The 21,105-nt window shown below is 47.6% G+C and overlaps 1 protein-coding gene across 50 annotated transcripts in view; it reads right to left on the bottom strand.

Annotated features, from left to right (window-relative positions):
• The window catches only part of MAP4K4 (mitogen-activated protein kinase kinase kinase kinase 4), a 183,695-nt gene that overhangs the window by 27,064 nt on the left and 135,526 nt on the right, over positions 1-21,105 (bottom strand). For 8 of the 50 annotated variants that reach the window (XM_080684161.1, XM_080684153.1, XM_080684160.1 and 5 more), the window contains exons 13-15: positions 8,111-8,272; positions 4,978-5,064; positions 4,200-4,310 (exon numbers count right to left, since the gene is read on the bottom strand). In XM_080684161.1, coding sequence (XP_080540287.1) covers positions 4,200-4,310; positions 4,978-5,064; positions 8,111-8,272 — 360 coding nt within the window. Of the gene's footprint in view, positions 1-286; positions 521-3,196; positions 3,359-4,199; positions 4,404-4,977; positions 5,065-8,110; positions 8,273-21,105 lie in introns of all 50 variants that reach the window. The other 42 variants (XM_080684168.1, XM_080684133.1, XM_080684149.1 and 39 more) reach the window with 11 other exon arrangements.

The following is a 21,105-nucleotide window of genomic DNA, read 5'->3' on the forward strand; positions in this document are numbered from 1 at the left end:
TACTGAGTTTGCCGACCACTAGTCTATCCTATTTGTTCTAAAAGCATGCTCCTAAGTTACTTTGTTACCCAGTGTTTAGATACAGAGTTAACAACAAAAATGAACAGCTAGCACTGGCTGGACTTAACTCCTAACTGTGCAGCTCTCTCCCCACCGTAAAAAGCTCCTGTGAAATTTCACGGCCCCTTAATTCTGGTGATGTCACCATACCCTTAATTGAAATTAGCAATTTTTAAAAAAGAACAAACAGGAAAAAGCAGCACACATCTGTCTGTCTGCTTCTTACCCTTGGAGGCACCTCGTCACTGTCTGATCTAGACCAAGCCTTTTGGGTGGGGTCAGGCGCCTCCGACTTAGAGTCAGAACTCTGACTGAGCGCCTCACTGCGGGAAGGTGGACATGGGTCCTGAGAGCGAAGATGGTGGTGTGCAAATTTGGGAGGAGAAGGGTCACTGAAGGAATGGGATCTCGAGACAGGGGAAACATTGTTCTTGAGAGATGCCAGGTGGGACCACTGTACCTTACAAGAAAACAAAACACAAGACATTCAATGCGTTCTGCATAAAAGGCTTTTCTGGTCAATTCCAAATTCAAACAGAAACTGGGTAAGGCAACGGGTGCTCTAGGGTTAGGCAAGCCTGGCAGCAAGCCGCTCCCCTCCAACGTGAACAGGGCCTGCGACACAGTATGCACAGAAGAACCAATGCACACTTAGAAGGGAAAATCTTTAACCCAGATAAGCACCATGAGAGCAGCAAACATGAAGGGTTTAAAGTTTAAAGAAGGCTTATCGCCCCTGTCCTGATGTGGGACACATGTCCGAGCCGAGCCTGGAGGCGGCGGGCAGCACCGAGGGGCCTGTGCGTGCACACCTGCCTGCCCGCCCGCTCCCTGCAGGGCATGCCCTGACCAGCAGCAGTGAATAGCACACTGAGTGGGCAAACACAAAGCCCTCAGGTTCTGACAAATTATAATATAGCAACTTAAAAACAGCCAACTTTCCACCTACACCAACATTTTCCTTCTTTCTTCTTCCAAGTCTTAAAACACTCAAACCCTAGGTCTCCATACATCTTCACACTAGTTAGGAAAAAAGAACTTTAATTTCTTTAGAAATATTCATTACTATTATTCCCTAAATCGATCTATTTGACAACACTTGTTAACTGGGTTTTTATCTGGTTGCTTTTAAATTGGACAATCTCTGAAATAATCTGTATTTTCTTTAAATTATTATTTTGTTTTAAAATGTTTAATATTGCAATTTACATAACTCCAGTTATATGTCTTACATCAATGCATTTAATGAAAACTAGAAATGCCAAATCACAACTGATTCAATCTTCACTAAAGCAAGATCCAAAATTAGTTCCAGATCTGAGAGTTCCAGCTGAGAGTCACATAGCTAGTTATTGGTATAATCTCAAATGCCTAAAATGTGCTAACTATTCAGAGTCTGGAAAAGCGTGGACCTGAAAGTGTTGTCTGTAACTACAATGCTCAAAACATGGCTTCAGCACGGGGTCCTCCCTGAAAAGCCCCCGGAGAGGACGTCTGCACAGGTGTGTGCTTCCGAAGAGCGACCTGTCACAGGAGGAGGAGCCAGGAGACCCTCCTAGGCACCACATTAAGGAGTGGTCAGCATAAATACTTATCGCCCCCCTTATGTCAGCATAGAATGCAGCCTGTGGAATCAGGAGTGCCTGCTTCCTAAACTGTCAGTGGCCCAAACAGGTAAAGGTTTTCTATTCACAGCAGGGCTGATTTTCAGATGAAAAACTAATCCTGGCCTCTACACAGGAACGTCGTCAAACTGATCCCACTAGTCCCTCCTCCTTTCCCCATTCACCCTGTCCTGCTCTGTCTCCTTTGTCTTTCCATCCCTTACTCGGAGTTGCTGATCGCTGGTGCGCCAGCTCTCCCGTGAAGCACGAGCTGCTGACTCCATGGGACACCTCCCATGGCCCAGGGCACCTCCCCTGCCCTCTAGGACCAGAGCCTGGTTCTGTGGTCCCTAAACTCCTCCACACAGGGCTTAGTTACTGGGAAGCACATTCAAATCCTCGTTTGAATTTGTTTTTCGAAGCACTGCAGCTACTTCTCACAAGAACGTGAATTCTGCCCCCAACACATGCAAACCTCAGTGAACCTGGGCCTCAGAACTTGCTTCCAATATTCTGAGTTACACAGCTGTGCAGAGCAAAATGACTAAAAGTCTGCTGTTTCAGCGAGAAAGTGGCATCAGTGGGGACCTAAGACCTCTGTGTGGCACCCTCTGCCGTCCATGTTCTCTCTAGACAGCAGAGGGCTCTCTGGCCCACAGCACTTAGCCCAGGCTCTCCCACACCAGCCACGTGGCCGACCAGTGAGAGCTGTGACCTTTACCCCACCTGCTTCAGGGATAGCCACACCTCACCTATTGGACTGTAACTTTTTTAGGATCTTGAACATTTTGAGAATCTGATAAAAGGCTCATTTCCCAGAAAAAAAAAAAAAGGGAAACAAAAAAGCATGCACATTTGGACAAACCCCAAACTTGTCTTGCAATTTCAGGGTAATGCTGGCTCTCTGATGCCCACTCCTGGGCTAGCCAGGTGCCAAGGTCTGGCTAAGAAAAGGTCTGGTTCGCCCCTTATGTACTTGTAACACTAACTTTCTAAAAACTAAGCTGAAAAAATCCTTTATGTTAAAATAAGAAAACACTTATTCATGAACATCTGACAGAATGCTAGACTAAGAAAAAAATCACCGAATGTGGATATGCTTAGTAAGTACAACAAAAATCTGAAAACTTCCTACTTTTCCCTATCAAAAGAGGGTCTGTCCTCTTCAGTTAGTCTAAACCAGGGGTGGGCAAACTTTTTGACTCGAGGGCCACAATGGGTTCTTAAACTGGACCGGAGGGCCGGGACAAAAGCATGGATGGAGTGTTTGTGTGAACTAATATAAATTCAAAGTAAAGGAGCGGAGGGGAGAGCAAGAGAACCCTCTGCTCTTTCGGCTCCGCGGGGCGGATAGAACAGCCGAATGGGCCGGATCCGGCCCTCGGGCCGTAGTTTGCCCACGGCTGGTCTAAACTCACTCCTGCTAATCTCTTCTCTTTCTCAATGTGGGAACATACCACAATGTGATTATTACAAGCAGGCCCGTGGCCTGAGCCCTCACGTGCCCACGACCCACGGCCTGGCCGCCGCACCTGGGGCTCAGCTGGTCTCTGCAGGGCAGGGTGCACAGGGTCGGCGCTGCCACTGGAAAAAGACTCTGATCTGGAAGGCACGGGCGGCTCCAGCACTCTGCCTGTCTGCTTAGCCTGGGCTTCAGGGGAGCTGTGGTTAGTTTTCCTAAATCTATCTTCCACCTGCATCAGAGAATTAGAAGACATAACGCAGTGTTAGTGGGGAAAGCAGGTACCAGAGAAAGCCTGGAAATGAGCGGACTGCACAGAGACATTTTCTGTTAACTTCAACTACAAGAAAAGAAAGGGAGAGCTTAAAAGGAAGGAGCAAATAAAGCAGGATAAAGGAATACTTATGAGAGCCAGTTAAAAGAGGCAGCCTTGAAATCTCCACCTGGCAGGAGTTCTAGGGTTGTACATGAGGATGAGAAACCAGAAAAAAATTAAATGTGTCACAACCAACTAAACCAACAGAGAAAAAGACTGCCATCAGGGATTTCACTCCAGCACAAAGGGCATTCCAGAACATCTGTTCCCGGGCTCTCTGGGGGCCAGGAGCGTGGGAGGGCGCCCCCGGCGGCCTCGGGAGCCCAGGACACCTGTGCCACACCTCACCGTTGTGGCAGCAATTCGGTACCAAGTCAGGATCACTGAACAATCAGGAAGTCGGCTGTGGACACACTTCATCCTCATCCCCATTTGGGAAAAACAGTTAACCAGGCCACCATTCCCTCATTTGCATTTTAAAGAATGATTCTGCCAGACAATCTTCCCCTTGTGTTTAGTTCAGTGTTCAGTTCATCTGAGAATCGGTACCAAAGGCACACTGGTCCTCTATGGAGAACACGCCGAACTGGGTAAGAAACCCTGTGAGTCAGTCCCTTACTTCTCAGGACCCGAGTCTCAGCTGGAAACCCAAAGGGGGTGGGTCCTCAGCTGCCGGCACGTCTAGCACTAACACCTTACAGGAACCCATACGGATTCCTGTCTGCGCGACGCAGGGGTCGATGCAGGGGAGCGGTACCTCTCGCGCTCGATCGGTGGGCTCGTAGTGGGGCCTGGGCTCCGGGGCGTGGTAGCTGGGCTTGCTCCTTTCCTGTGGCGGTGGCTGTGGGTGCGGCCTCCGGTGGTCATGCTGTAGAGACAGGAGATATGCTTGTTCTTGTTGCAACTGCCTCTGGAGCCTCTCTGCCTGCCGGTGCTGCTCCAGCTCCCGCCAGCGGCACTCCTTGGGGAGGGAGAGGAGAACACTGAATCTAGGGGACGCTGGAGGGCTCGCCTCTTCTCCAATTCATTCTCAGCTCTCTAAAGACCATGCTATTTCCCACCCCCCCCCCCCAAATGCTTTGTAACAAAGTGAAATGCTGGGGTTTCAGATAGCATATTACCTGTGGAAAATCTGACAGCTTGTTGCTAACAATATCACTGGACAGAGTTAAGAGAGAATTCAATTAAATGTCAGTAGCAGTGGTTTCAAAAGGAACCTGGAGTAAGTAAGCTAGGTGAAATCCTACGCAAGCGCTTTCAAACATCAACCCCTAGCATTCTTGTCTGCTCGCTGAATGCCAACTTCTGTTCAAAGCCTTTTCTATCTACCAAACAAGGACAGTTATTAGTGGGAAGTAAGTAGGTAAATAAAAGCCACCTGGAGATGTTTCCCAAGCAGTAGGACCACGGAGGTGTCTCCACTTGAGCCTGCCAGCCCCCAGCACTACCCAGAGTGGTCTGGTGGCTCACAGCTGTGCCCGCTCGGGGAGGACAGACGCGCCCTGGCACTACAGACAGACAGACGCGGGCGTTACCAGTAACAGGGCCTGCTCCTGGAGCAGCTGCTGCTGAAGCATTTCCAGGTGCCGCTGCTCCTCTTCTAGCTGCCGCCTGATATACTCCTGTCACACAGAAATCACCCAGCAATCAATGGACCCACAGGAAGATTAGGACCCTGAATGGAGCGCACCCGCCATCGGCCCCAGTCATCCGTGGTGGTTGTTCACTTAGTAATGAGTCTCAACAAAATCTATTGCTCAGAATTTTCCCTAGAACTTCAAAAACTGGCCACCAGGACCTTCAGAGTGTAACAGATGATGGCGTGCACTCCACCAGTCCATACGAGGAGCTGGGTGCGTCTGCCATACACAAATGCTGGCTTTACAGGCTGCGAAGCTCCTTCAGGATGGCAGACTCTGAAGTCGGCAGTTTAATTTTAGGAACCAAAGTGTTCTCATCCACAAATGTCTGCTTCTTAGTCATTCTTTATACCCAGCATGGGTTGCCAATTTTTAAAACCCCAAACCAAAACCTGTTTAATATTAAAACACAACAAGCATGATGTGTTTTCGCTGGTGTTAGATATACAAGGCACCTAGAATAATTACATTCTGAAAGCCCATTCTGGACACGTCGGCGACTTTCCACCAATGAACAGGCCCAGGTTCTTCACAATGAGGGGCCCTGTGTGTGTCCATGACCGAGAAAGGAGAGGGGAGTAGCTTGTTCCAATGGGAAGAGAAGGATGAAGAATGAAAACGGGCAAACACATCCAACATATGTGTATAAAGAGGAAAACTCCAGCCTGGAGTGTCCACGCATATTAGTGGCCTGGGGAACCAGTGGCCCTAGCTGTGGATCAAGCAAGCCCCCTCCCAGGCTCGCAGACCCCACATCTGAGAAATGACTTCAGGGGTATTCTCTCTCCACTCTCAGGATGGTTTTGTGAGGCTCAAATATGAGATACAGATAACCTCAAGTATAATAATAAAGTATAGAAAGAACAAAGTTGGTACAAAAAATGTAAGTTTCCTTCCTTTTCAATGGGGAACAAAGCTAACTACTCAGAAGGGGTCCCTGAGGGCAGCCTTCACTCTGAAATTCAGAGACTTCTTTACAGAGTCCACTGCTGACAACCCACTTATCCCAAACTGCACCCCTGAGATACCTGAAGTGAAGCTGTGGCTAACCAATCAATCTAATCGCGAGAATGCTGGGTAACAGAAATTACAACGTGTAAATTTCCTTAGAAATGTTCATCTTACAAAGAACATTTAGCTAAAAAACAACAAAAAAGCCAGTCTGGGGGAAAGCATATCCACAAGACCAGTGGCAAACATGCCCTGACTCCAACCCTGGCTCCCCGGAGCCTGGTCCCGGGCGACTCCTGCCCCGCTAGCAACGGCCGAGCACGCCCTGCCTCCCGGAGTGACCGAGGAAGGACCCCGACTCCCCTCCTCTCTTCTCTGGACTAGACAGAATTAAGCCATAAGCTAAAGGATCAAGTAGCCCACTCATTTGTTTTCTGCCTTCAAAACACAGGGGCACCTGGAAAATGCACATCTATCCAAGTCACAGGTCTTAGTCCACGAACACAGAACAGTCACACATGCACACACACAGGCACACTTATGCAGAGGGGTGTTCCCTCAGCACCGTTCCCGTGGGAATTCTGCAATAGAATGAGGAAAGCCGAATAAAACTAACTTTTGATGTTATTTAATTTGTTTGTTTTGATGTTACTTTTTTAAAGAGGTGAACAATGCTTGCTATACACAATAGCTAATGCCTGTCACTAGAATAATAAAGGTAAGTATCACTTTCATATCATCTTATCACAACTGAATTGTGAGGATTAAATTGTGATCTAATTTTTAAAAGCCTGTAGTGCATATTATGTCTTCTTTGCAGTTCCCAAGTATAAATTGGAATGTGAGAAAAACAAACAAAACACACCAGTTAATTGGCCCACAATGTCAGGAAGGTGACGTAAAGAATGTCACTCGAATTCCTAGGAACACTGGCAATGAGCAGGCAGACCGAGTCGCAGAAAACCTGAAGCATATAGTTAGTATCAGGATAATAACTGAACAACCACACCTGGAAGTTAATACCACTGTCTTAAGGTACTTTAAATATGAATCACAAGTTTCATTTAAATTGGTCCCATTCATATCTTTCTTCTTTATTCAAAGCTCATAACAAACAGTGATTCCTTCAAAGACATGAAAGGCAAGGAGGCTAGTGATGGGATCCACATTGACAACAGACAACAGAAAACTCAATTTTTGTTTGTACAGCTGGTTCAAGAAACAGAGAGGGTTCTAAAGAAAACTACCATCTGGAATTAATAAAATGTTATAAATATTATTAAACCTGATCTTTTTGTGGTTAAACAAAACAACAATGTTGCTAGTTTTTCTAAAATGCTACATGTGTATACTGAATTATATGCAAAGATATCTATCTGTATAAAAGCCTAAACAACCATTCAACCAGTAGCTATGACATGCACTGATCACCAGGGGGCAGACGCTCAACACACAGGCATGGAAACATGGAACAGAGGGAAGGAGGAAGAGGGGAGGGCGGGAAGAGATTAACTAAAGATCTTATATGCATACTAGAGGACCAGTGCATGGATTCGTGCACCGGTGGGATCCCTTGTCCTGACCTGTGCCCTCTCGCAATCCAGGACCCCTCGGGGGATACTGCACTGATGGTTTCGGCCCGATCCCTGCAGGCCAGGATGAGGGACCCCAGTGGTGTACTGGGCCTCTAGTATTAAATATTTGGTTAGCCAGTGTTTACTTCAAAAATTGCTCATAAGAAATTTCTTATAATTGACTTTTAATATCATTTTTAAAGTGTTAGGTCTGAAGCATTTAAACTGAACCCGAGAAGATATATTCAGAAATCTTTCAGCCACCATACTATCTGTAGACCACTTTTCTGGTTTCAAGGTTCCTAAAGTATAATAATTTATATAACTTTTAAAAAAGACAATAGGCTCAGTTTACTGGTTACTTCCAATTTGTTTCAGCATCCTGAACCTCTAATGTCCTGGACATGTGCACCCACACGTGTGTGTACGTTCTCTAAATACCCCAACTCTAAAAAAAGTAACAAACCTCACAAGCTCAGGTGGGAACATCCCTGTGAACTAACCTGCTCTCTTTCAACTCTCCTCTTCTCTTCCTCGGCCCGCCTCCGCTCCTCGTCCTCTTTCCGCCTTCTTTCCAGTTCCTCTAGCCGCCTCTTCTCTTCTTGTTCTCTCCTTCGCTGCTCACGTTCTTGCTGCCTTCTAGCCTCACGCTCTCTCCTTTGTTGCTGCATAAGGAAAGATAGAATCAGCAGGGATCTTCTGGCCATGGCTCTCATGACAGTTTGTGGGACAGTTATAACAAATGAGGGGGTTCATGGATCCCATTTCTACTGGCCAATTATTCCACATGGCCCTGGACCTATATACACATACCAGCTTCCTCATAAATACTGGTTAACAGTGCTGTGTTTCTGTGAATCCTTACAGGGTTAGGTTTAATTTTTATATCTATTATTCCCCATTCTTCACTGTATCATAGCAATTAGTGGACAGGGAATTCTTAATCCTTGAATATCACTAACAGTTACCCAAGGCCCTACATCAGTGGTTCTCAACCTTTCTAATGCCGTGGCCCTTTAATACAGTTCCTCATGCTGTGGTGACCCCCAACCATAAAATCATTTTCATTGCTACTTCTTAACTGTAATTTTGCTACTGTTATGAATCGTAATGTAAATATCTGTGTTTTCCGGTGGTCTTAGGCTCTACAGCAATGGTTCTCAACTTGTGGGTTGCGACCCACAGGTTGAGAACCGCTAGCAGGGTCGCCTAAGACCATCGGAAAACACAGATATTTACATTACGATTCATAAGGAAGGAAGTCAGACATCCAGTCAACCTGGTCTAATTAGCATATTACCCTTTTAGTAGTATAGGTTATATAGGACAGAATTGTTTAAATGGTGGGGGGAAGCCTTTTTCATCAGGAGGATATGTTCTTGGCAGACAAAAATACATAATCCCTATATCTGGACTGATAGCCAGCCATATGCACTATACTGCCAAACCGGTCATTAAAAAATTGAACCACTTTCTTACACCTTACACCAAACAGCTGTTGCCTTTAAAACTCCTCCTCAGCCCCCACCTTAGGTTCTGCCTTTGCAGTTCACCCAGATTAGGTTCTGATTGGTCCGTTTCTATGCCAGTGTCAAAAGCTCCGCCTCCTAGGCAGCCACTGGCTCCTCACACTTCACCCAGATTTGGTTCTGATTGGTCAGTTTCCATGCCAGTCAGTGTCTTCGGGCCTATCAATGGGCCTGATCAGAGAGGTGGGGCAGCAGAGGCCCGAGAGAAAGAGAGGTGCAGCTGCTGGCTAGGCCCAGAGCAAAAGAGAGAGGCAAGTGCTGATCAACAGCTGCCATGGAGGCTACGGATCAGACCCTGCTTCTCTCTCTAGGCCTGATCCGCAGCCCCCTCGGCAGTCAGTGCTGGGTCTTGGCTCCCGCAGCTGAGGCAGTCAGTGGTGGGTCACCATGGCAACACAGCAATGACTTCCAGTTGGTCGAGCCTCCGGTTGTTGTGGATGTTACAGACCCTGGACTTTTTATATATTAGGATATGAATATAAACAACTGCTATCAAGCACATGTTTACTACACATCCCACACTGCTATTTGATATTTTTTTTAAAAAATTGATTTTAAAGAGGGAGAAAAACATTGATTTGTTGTTCCACTTATTTATGCATTAATTGGTTGATTTTTAAAAAATATTTTAAAGTATGTTTTCATTGATTTCAGGGAGAGGGAGAGAGAAAGAGAAACATCGATGATGAGAGACAATCACTGATCATCCCCAAGTGGGAAGCGAGCCCACAACCTAGGCATGTGCCCTGACCGGGAATCAAATTGTGACCTCCTAGTTCATGGGTCAATTCTTATATGTATCCAGACTGGGAATGGAGCCTGCAACCTTGGCTTATCGAGACAATGCTTTAAGCCACTGAGCGACCCAGCCAAGGAGTATTTGATATTCCTTATTCCAGATTCTTTACCTAATATGATTCTCATAACGAACCTAGGAAGTAGGTATTTCATCCCAATTCTACAGAGGAGAAAATGGGTTCAGAAAAGTTAAGGGACTTGTGCAGTGTTACCAGCTCGTAAGCCCCAGCTAGAAGGACACATGGTCTCTAAAGCCAATTCGTTAACATTAACAACACTCTGCATCCACCAACAGGTGCAAAAGGCGCCTGACTCACCAGCCTGGCTCTGACAGCCGCCCTTAATCCAGCTGCTCTAGTGACCCATAGTGTGGACACAGGCACAGGCACTCATCTGGCTGTTTGTCCCTCCAGCCCAGACGTCTGACGGTACACACTTCCACAGGACCGAGAACAACAGCACCAGTTCTCCCCACGGAGGGGAAAGGCGCTAGCCAGGAGACCTCAGAAGGCGAAACACCTCTCAGCATGTTCCATGCAGTAGCCTGCAGCCACATGTTGTTGACTTTTGTCAGGAAAGATACTGGCCTAGGACATGACTACCCACTACAGACTGCTTTTTAATTTAAAAGTTTTAATTTCAGACCATCCTTTGTGGTCACTTTAGGTCTCTGAGTTTACAAGGCCACTGTGCAGGCCTTGCCTGAGCTAGTCAGGTTAGCATGTGGCCGCTTTTCATCCACACATCCCCCTTTTGGTCATGCTACTGAGCACTTGAAATGTGACCAGTCTGACTGAGAAACTGAGTTTTTAATTTTATTTCATTAAAGTTAATTTAAATAATCATGTGGTTAGTGGCTAATGTATTATATTGAATAGCTCTAGAGAATAAACAGCTATCAAATTTCTCAAGACACAGGAAGCCAATATTACTACCACAAACTTTAATGTGACATTGAGATTAAATATTAAAAAAACAAGACAGCTTGGCCAGTGTGACTCAGTGGTTGAATGTCAACCTATGAACCAGGAGGTCATGGTTTGATTCCCAGTCAGGGCACATGTCTGGTTTGTGGGCTTGATCCCCTGTAGGGGGTGTGTAGGAGACAGCCGATCAATGATTCTCTTTCATCACTGATGTTTCTATCTCTCTCTCCCTTCCTCTCTGAAATCAATAAAAACATATTAAAAAAAAAAAAAGACAGTTTGAGGTAAAGCATTGGGGATATTAGACACAAGCGTTTACAATGGGTATACAAAGTATTTATTGTAGTCTAAGCATTCCTTCTGGATTTCCCCCCTGACCCTTGACTAGTGTTCAGTCTGAAGTAGACACTCACAAATGATTTCCTGAGAATGCCCAGGACCGTACTTGTGGAATAACTGGGTATAAAGGATCACTTGGTACCTGGTCTCTTGGCTGAGTACTAACTACATCATCATCATCCTCAGGGGGCTCTGAGTGGGCTTTTGGCCCCCCTCCTATTTCATACCTTCCGTGTTTTGTGGCTTTGTTCTCCACTGACTGCTCTTAGAATTCAATGCACAAAATTCACCAGTTTCCCATGGGCGGGGGCAGGGTCATAGAAAGAACTGAGCTCCTGTCCTGTTTTAGAAACTACAACTTCCAATGGCTGAGGCATCTCCATTGAATGCGAACACCAACACTGCCTGGTACACCCGCTTGCTGCCCGCCACCTGCTAGCTTAATGACTTTTTACTCTTTCAATCTTAGAAAAGAGGAAAAAAAAGACACTAGAGTTTGTTCAAAACAAAGGCCTCAAAAGCAGGCTTTCCGCACTGATGCCATTTCCATGTGTGGCTCCCACTCAGGGGCAGGAAAGCGCATGGCCTGGGCTCCCGCCTGAACCCCGCCCTGCACCCCTTTTCTTTTCTTTTTTTTTTCTTTTTTTAAAATATATTTTATTGATTTTTTACAGAGAGGAAGGAAGAGTGATAGTCAGAAACATCGATGAGAGAGAAACATCGACCAGCTGCCTCCTGCACACCTCCCACCAGGGATGTGCCCGCAACCAAGTTACATGCCCTTTGACCGGAATCGAACCCGGGACCCTTCAGTCTGCAGGCTGACGCTCTATCCACTGAGCCAAACCGGTTTTGGCACCCCTTTTCTTTTAAAAACTAGCTACCAGAACATAGGACAACCAGCAACACTCCCCTTACTAGGACAAACGCATGCAGAAACACGAGGTCAGAGACCCGAGTCACAGCCATGCAGTGGTGCTGGGCCTTCTCCTTCAGAGCAAAGTGAGCACAGACCTTCACTTACACCTGCTGCATCTTCTATGCAGAAACACAAAACGCTGGTTTTTGCCGGCACATCACTTAAATGTACAGTTGCTGAGAACACAACCGCTTTTCCAACATCGGCAATAAAAATCACAATTTTCCAATTGGAAAACATAGGTTTCTTAGCTTTAAATAGACATTAACTCTTTTAGACATCCCTGGCTAGCCAAAATTTTCAAAGGAAACATCTTCTGAACTTTTTTGTTGAGTAAAATACATTAAAAATAAAACCTGAAGCTAAAATGCAAAGAAGACTGTCTCTCATTTAATCAGTTTTAGAGCTTCAACCTTATACGTGTTCTCCTTGAAGAGGTAAGAACAGAAGTGTTCTGGAAGCTTCCGCCCTGCTGGGCAAGTGTGGCTGCAGCAGCCCATTGTCCTCCCCAGGCCCACAGCGGAGGCTCAAGGCCAAGGCTGTGGCAGTGTGGAGTGGCTAGAATACACAGCTGGTAGCAGATACCTGGGAGGCTGGTAAGAAGTCCTATCTCCCAGTGAAAGAGAGCCCACAATCACACAGGCAGGCAGCTTCCCACAGGGCATGTCAACAACCCTCCTCCTCCAGTCAGACAAAAGGAAACAAAAGAAAAAAGACCAGGGCTACACCCTTAAAATTGCCCTTAGCTTCAGAGAATTCCACTTCCAAGCCAATCAGTGTGAACAGGCCAAAGAGGCAAAGAATCTGCTACGCTGATTTTTATAACTTCCAGTCAACAGAGTAGCCAAGAAGGGCCACAGGGTTCTCAGGAGGCTATGGTATGTGCTGTGGCACTCTAGAGAGAACCAAAGGCCGCAGGGGCGGGTGCTGTCCTGACTGGCTGCCCTGACACAAGCCACTCCCCTCCCATGAGCCTGACCCCTGCCTTATCAAAGTGTACCAGGTACCATCAGGGCATAGAGTTTGCAAGGGATAGATTTTTGGAAGAAGTCAATAGTTGATGTGTGAAGTAAGAACAATTTTTAAAAGGTCTCATAAACAGTGAACTGTAAGAGGACCATTGCTCCAGGCCAAATGTGGGCTCTCCCCTCCCTTGCCCACAGCCTGGAAGTGTGCCCAGATGTGGTGAGATGGCAGGACCAACAGAAGGAGGGACGGAAAGACCAAGCGACTTCTTCTCCATATCAGCTCTCTAACAGTGAGCTGAAGGGCAGGAAAAACAACTAACCTAGGACTTCTATTTACTTATATTTGTAGCTCACCCTTTCAAGACAGTGACTATTGCCTGTTATGTACGTAAGTGCATATGTATCAGATACAAGTGCTGGTGTCCGTGGGCCGGAGCCGTGGCTGCTCTGCAGGCTGCCATGGGCCCTGGACACGCAGGCAGCCTGGGAGAGGCTTGCTGCCGTGCCCTTACACACCATGCAGCCACTACAGCTCTGACTTTTAGGAATGATAGTGAATTAAGGTGCCATTGAGCTCCACCTTATCACACTACCAGAAAGAAAAGCCATGGGCTGCACTTGCTTTTTCCTCTCTTGTTAAATTTTTTTTTCATTTTGATTTCTGCTGATGCCTGGCCTGTTCTTAGAAAGAACCAGACGAGAAAACATTTCACTGGAGTCCGTTGCTAAACCGCCGTCCGGACGCAGTCCAGCACCCAGCCGAGGAGTGGACCAGGACGAGGCTGGCCCTCTCCGGCATCACTTGCCACAGGTCCATGAAGGGCGGGCGCGGTCTCAGCCTAGCCCACTCCCAAGACCGACTTCCTGCTCGCCCCTCCTGCTCTCTCCCTGCACTGTCATCAGCTGGGGTCTCAGGAGATGGAGGGCCTGGTGCACATCCTCTGGCTTTGGCTCCAGGTGAAAGCACTCACAAAGGCCGTGAGCTCCAAAGTGCTGAAATGTGCGGAACCCAATGTCTTGGTTATTTCCAATTGCACTGAGGGCAGGGATCCCAGCCTGCTTGCGAAGTCTGATTTCAGAGGCAAATTTAAAATCCTATCTAATAAAAGAGTAATATGCAAATTAACCCTCACTCCGCTACACCCACCAGCCACGCCCACCAGCCGATCAGAGCAAATATGCAAATAAACCCAACCAAGATGGCTACGGCCACAGAGAGCAGGAGGGAGGCTTGGGTTTCCCCAGCAATGGAGGAAGCCAAGCTTTCCGCCTGCCCTTGCCAGCCTAGGCCTCCACTCAAGGCTACAAAGTTTCAATGATAGAAGATACATAAACCCAAACAGAAATGGCAGCAGCCACAGAGCTGGAAAGAGCAGGAGGCTAGGGTTGCCCCCGGTTATGGAGGAAGCCAAGCTTTCCGCACACCCTGGCAGGCCCAGGCCTCCGCTTAAGGCTACAAAGTTTCAATTACAGAAGATACATAAATCCCCCAAAAAAAGGCTGCCGCCAAGGAGCAAGCAGAAGGCTTGGCTCCGCTCCAGGCTACAAAGTTTCAATTGTAGAAGATAAATAAACCCCAGATACCAGGGCCTCCTCTTGGGTCACCAGGGGGCGTGGCCGGCCTGCAAACCACCACAGGCCCCTCGCCCAGGCAGCCCCTCGCCCAGGCAGCCCCACGCCCCAAGGGAACCCCCACCCTGATCCAGGACACCCTTCAGGGCAAACCAGCTGGCCCCCACCCATGCACCAGGCCTCTATCCTAGCTAATAAAAGAGTAATATGCAGATTGACCATCACTCCAACACACAAGATGGCTGCCCCCATGTGGTCAAAGATCCTGCCCCCATGTGGACACAAGATGGCCACCACAAGATGGCCAGCAGGGGAGGGCAGTTGGGAGGGACCAGGCCTGCAAGGGAGGGCAGTTGGGGGCAATCAAGCCTGCAGGGGAGGGCAGTTAGGGGTGACCAAGCCGGCAGGGGAGAGCAGTTGGGGGCGACCAGGCCTGCAGGGAAAGGCAGTTAGGAGGGACCCAGGCCTGCAGGGGAGAACAGTTAGGGGTTACCAGGCCTGCAGGGGAGGGCAGTTAGGGGTGACCAGGCTGGCAGGGGAGCAGTTAGGCATCAATCAGGCTGGCAGGGGAGTGGTTAGGGGGTGATCAGGCTGGCAGGCAGAAGCAGTTAGGAGCAATCAGGAAGGTATGCAGGCGAGCAGTTGGGAGCCAGCAGTCCTGGATTGTGAGAGGCATGTCCGACTGCCCATTTAGGCCGATCCCACTGGGATCACGCCTAAACGGGCAGTCAGACATCCCTCGAGGGGTCCCAGATTGGAGAGAGTGCAGGCTTTGCCGAGGGACACACACACCCCCATGCACGAATTTCGTGCACCAGGCCTCTAGTGCCTTTATAAGTAGCTTTTCCATTTTATTCATGTTTTACATTTTTAAATCAAAGTACAGAGTACTTTTAAAACTCAAAACAATCAGGCTTGTGTAAAAAGCAAGCCACCCCACTTCTCACTCTCAATTCTTATTGCCAAAGTACTGTCAATGCTTTTAGTTTTTGCCACAGTAGTTACATCTCTGTGCTTATAGAGTTAATTTTTTTTCCACTTCAGACACCATCTACGGACTTCTCCCAAAGAACATCCATTGCACCGTCCGTGGTGCGCATCCCATCGCAACCCATGCTCCAATCTAGTCCTGGGACAATTCTGGTCAAGTGAAAAACCACATTCAAGGCTGATGAGTCATGTATAAGTAACTTTTCATTTAGTTTTTTGAGGCGTTAATTGCCTTTTCTTTGTTTGACTTTCTACAGACCCATCATATCACAAAATCATCTGTAAAGTCTCTTACACTACCATAAAGTTCCTCTTTTTAATAAATGTTTTTACTGATTTTGAGAGACAGAGGAAGGGAGAGGGAGAGGGAGAGAGAAACATTGTTCAGCTGCCTCCTACTGGGATTAAGCCTGCAAACAGGCATGTCAAACTGGTGACCTCTCAGTGCATGGGGCAAAGCTCAACTGAGTCACACCAGCCAGGGCAAAACTCCTTCAATAAGGTCAAATAAATCAGGTATTCTTTCTTTATCTTAGAGAGTCACCCTCTCATAGCCCTCTCTTCCATGCCACGCTGGACTGATTGTGCTTCGGCATCCTGTACTTGTCCACCAACTTACCAGAAACCCTCTGGACTCTCCTGTGTGTGATCCCATTTCCTGGAGCCCTTCTCAGCCTCTTTATTTGCTGGAACATGTTTTCCCATAACTTCTCGAGGAAGAAGACTTTAGGGACTTTGCATGTCACAATGAAAAATTTACCCTGGAATATTTCCTGTTCAAGACTTTTTTCTCGGGATCTGCAATCTGGCTGTACACTCCCACCTCAGACAGCGAGAAGCAAACAGTGAGGGCTGCAGACAGCACTGGCAACCTCAGCGTCAGAGCCGCTGACTGTGAGCAGTTTGGCCATCTCGCTGGGGCCTGGTGACCCTTGGTCTGGCCAGCATCTCCGGAGAGCAGTCTGCACGATTCTGAAAATGCTCCACTGTCCTGGGGTGAGGGAGGTGCAGGAGGAGGTGGCTGCAAGTGCGGCATGTGAGGGGAGCACCCCACAGCCACACAGCCTGTCCAGACCTCACTAGCTCGCTCTCAGCCTCTCCCTCCACAGCTGTGCAGGTCCCTCCATTCCGAGTCCCTGTGGCTCACTTTTCTGGGCGAACACACCTGCTCCTGCAGGGGGAGCGCAGCAGCCAGGCTGCACGCGTGGGGAGCATAACTGGCCCACATGTCACCACCCACTTTTTACTCTCCCAGGATCTGCAGTGTTAGCGTCTGGTCTTCACTAACACAATTGGATTTCCTTTCCTGGTCTCGCTGTCTTTGTTGTTTATGCCATTTTTGCTTTTCCCGTCAGTAAGCTTCAAGCTGCTTGTGTTCAACTTTTCCAAAGTCAATAATTAAATTATGTAATTAATTAAAAATTATTCTAGTAAATGCACATCATAAAATAGCAGTGACCAAACATCTCACAAATGGGGACGCGCTAACTGGTGATCCATGTTAAATGGAAGCCTGAGGCTTTTCTTCTTGGTTCCTGTGTAGAACCGTCGCTGGGTCACTGCAGAAGCACACAAGCAACCGCAGGCAGCGTGAGCAGGTTTTGCCCGTAGTGAGTATCCCAGTAAGTGCTTTTCTGAATTGTAAATCACACCCTCACATGCGCACCTGACATCCAAGGTGAAAACGGTTGTGTCTGTATCTCCAACATTTAGCACTTTAGTAAGCAAAGACTAAAGAACCCATTCACATCTCTAGGTCCTAAAAAATCCAACCAAACCTGAAGTCACCTTTTCAAGATCACCTAGTGAGTACACAAAGGCTTGGACAATGACCTTCACACCTGCAGAGGGCATCCCGGGGTACATAGCACACCCCTTACGCCCAGGACAGTCTATCGGGTCCTTTAAAGGGCTTTAAAGTGGCTCTGAACTCCAATGAGAAACCCCGAGACCTAAGGTCCATTTAAGGATGGATGAAGATTTCATGAGCAAGCCCTTTCTTTCCAGAGATACACCAAGGACTCCACACGATTCACCCCTTTGGGAAATATCTATTAAGTACCAGGGTACATAAAGGTGAGTAAGACATAGCCCCTTCTCCCCCGAGTTTGCAGGTAAGATAAGTAATGTACTTTTTAAAAATTCACAGGACAAAGTGGAAAGTGGTAAGTTTCCCGGGACCAGCCCGCTAAGCAGGGACTGGTTGGGCGGCTGTAGCGAAGGCCGTGCACAAGCAGTCCTGACGCCTCTCCCACATTACCTTCTAGTACTGGGAACCATAAATGGGACCAAGAGCAAGAATTTAAACCACTAACCATAAAAATCACCACTCAGAATAGGCCCTCTACTGGGGGAGGGGGAGGCGGGAGGTAATTAAAAGTTAAAGAAAAGCTTTAGTCAGTACCTCCTTATACATGATTAACGTGAGAGCTGTCCTCTTGCAAGAAAATGACCAAAAATAAAACACCCACTAAGTAACAGCCTCCCATCCCAGATAACCTTATACTGAGATTTCAAGTAACAAAACCCAGGAAAGTCTAAGAAACATGCCTTTTCAGGTTCACATGCTGAGAATGATCAACATGACATAATGCTTTGAAGCATCTGCAAACTGCGGTCATTATTTTCTTAGGTAATTCTTTAGAAACAAATCAAACTGAGAAACTGCGTGATGCTATGATTTCCAAATCTCTAAAATTATGACGAGATTTCCTTCCTACTTAAACTTTTCCAAGCGTGCCTGAGTGAATATGCTTTGATGATGGCATTTAAAAAGCAATGCTTTGACCTCACATTTTGAAGACTTTTCTAACTATGTGCACTGGTAACAGTGAGGCCCACTTAAATACATGGCACTGGGCTCCCGGCTTTAGCACAAACTCATTTCAGTAGAACCAGACTCTGCTCCGAGTCCACCACTTCCAAGAACTCTGTGGTCACGGGACCAGGCACAGGTGCCACCAAACCTGGGCTTTTCTAAGTGGGGCCTCTGACGAACCCTGAGCAGAGAAGCCATCGGCCTCTCCCCATCTTTAGGCAACAAGTGGCATCTGCTGTGAGAAACTAACTCTTACAAAATTTAACTGTCAATATGGCCGAACACTAGACCTAAGAACTCACAGGGTGCCCTAAGGCCGAGAGCTGCGCTGTGCAGGCGGCCACACGCCCGCCGCCAGGGCGAGCAAGACCTCCAAGTACCAGGCGTCCTCAAACTACGGCCCGCGGGCCACATGCGGCCCGCCGAGGACATTTATCCAGCCCGCCGGGTGCCGCTGCCTGTCCTGCTTAGCAGCCGACTCGTCCCGGGCCCGCAGTGCGCATAGGAATTTGTTCATAGTTTTTTTTTTTAAACTATAGTCCGGCCCTCCAACGGTCTGAGGGACAGTGAACTGGCCCCCTGTTTAAAAAGTTTGAGGACCCCTGAAGTAGACAGAGGGGAGGAATGGCTATTTCACTAGCATGCATAGGAACACTGCTGGGCGACGTTCACCCGCCTTCCAAGATCGCAGAGCCAAGACACACAACAAACACGCCAGAGTTTATTAACTGTTTTCTTAGAAACTTACATGTTTTCCCAGTGTTTCCATTTAGCTTCAGTACTAATCCCATGTCACATACACAGTTTCCTCTGTCTTCCTTTGTTTTTCCTTTCTTCAATTTCCACCCCCCTCTCTAAAATGCAAGTCACTTTGGGATTTGTAGAATGACAGAAATAAAGTGTCCCTGGGTGGAAGGAAAGGCACAGCACAGACACCCTGCCCCCCAGAGGCAAGCAGCTCCCAAGTCACAGAGTGTCTGCGGAGACGCTTGGAAAGCAAAGGTCATAGAGACAGTTATTTTTTAAATACCTGCAGAAATACTCTGGGACAGGCAGGTCCGGGACATCCCATCAGCAGTGTTTGTTCAAGAACAGAAAGGGGGCCCTGGGGTGGCTCAGTGGTAGAGCTTCGGCTCGCTCACCGAATGGTCAAGGGTTTGATTCCTGGTCAAGGGCGTGCTGTAGGTTCCATGCCCTGATGGGATTTCGTGGGGGGGCAACTGATGTCTCTCACATCGATGTTTCTTCTCTTTCTCCCTTCCTCCTTTCACTCTCTCTAAAAATCAATAGGGAAAATATCTTCGGGTAAGGAGGGAGAGATGAAAGAAAGAGAGGAGGAAGGTGGAGAGGAAGGGAGGGAAAGACAGAACAGAAAGGGAAACAGTGGCAGGGAAAGGCCGCGCTGCTGTGCGGTCCTGACCGGATGCACAGCGACTCCTGAGGTCTAGGAGCACACGCCGGGCCAGGGCAGGGCTGGAAGACAGGGAATTGAGCTTTTCCCACATTCTTGGTTTGTTTTTTAAGAAAAGGGTAAGTTCTAACATCAGAAAAAAAGCGTGATTTTGACTCCTATTTATACTGAAAAAGGTCATTTATACTCAGTAAGGAACAGCAGGTGGCGCCACGGCACGGCACCATGGGCTCCTTTCTAGAAAGAAAAGAGGCAGCGCAGCAAACCAGACACACTGTCTTGCTTTCACTAGTAACCCACAGCTCCCGGAGGTCAAAGTGAAGGAGAGACTGGGAGATAGGAGCCTTATCCAAGTACATCAATTAAGGCAGTGGCCTTGACTTGGACTACCGACAGGCTTTTCTCAAAGGCAAACTTCTGTCTAAAATTTTATATTAAACTTAGACAAAGAATGAGAAAATAGCCCGGCTCATGTGGCTCGGTGGTTGAGCGTTGTTCTGTGCACAAGAGGTCACAGTTCAATTCCAGGTCAGGACACATGCCTGGGTTACAGGTTCCATCCCAAGTGGGGGGCATGCAGGAGGCAGCTGATCGATGTTTCTATTGCTCCCTTCTTCTCTCTCTGCAAAATCATAATAAAAAAATTAAAAACAAAAGAGAAAACATATTCATCAAATACCTGGATGTCATGGGAATAAATAGGAAGAATTAATAGGTATCAAATCAAGATTCAATAAAAAGAGCACAAACCATTAGGGTAAAATGACAATACTATGAAATATTCTTCATTTTTGCTCAAAAGAAAAAACAAGTGAGAGTAGAATGGGAGAAAAATCTGGCCCGTGTACAATTTTGATCGGAAAAAAAGCTAGAGACCATGTTCTGTATGAGCCCAAGCTGTGACGATGCATCTAGCTGTGAAAGGTAAGGTGGTGGCAGGGAACTTTGTGCGGAAGGGGATCTGCAGCCCACGGCTCCGACCCGGGCGACACACGCAGTGAGCCGAGCAGCCCTGTGCCAGGAGGGAGCCGCCAGGCGCTGAGGCACGAGTGGGAACCGTGGGGAAACCCAGGACTAACGCGCTCATGCTCTTGGCTCCCATCCTCCTGGGACAGCCAAAAGCAAGAGAAAATGGCAAACATAAAAACTGCACTTTCAGCAAAACTGAAAGACAGGAACATATCTTTAAGGACTTCCAAGACCCTCAATTCACAAAGGAGCCAGGGAG

Source organism: Plecotus auritus (assembly GCF_963455305.1).
Source record: "Plecotus auritus genome assembly, chromosome: 8".
NCBI classification, from domain to species: Eukaryota; Metazoa; Chordata; class Mammalia; order Chiroptera; family Vespertilionidae; genus Plecotus; species Plecotus auritus.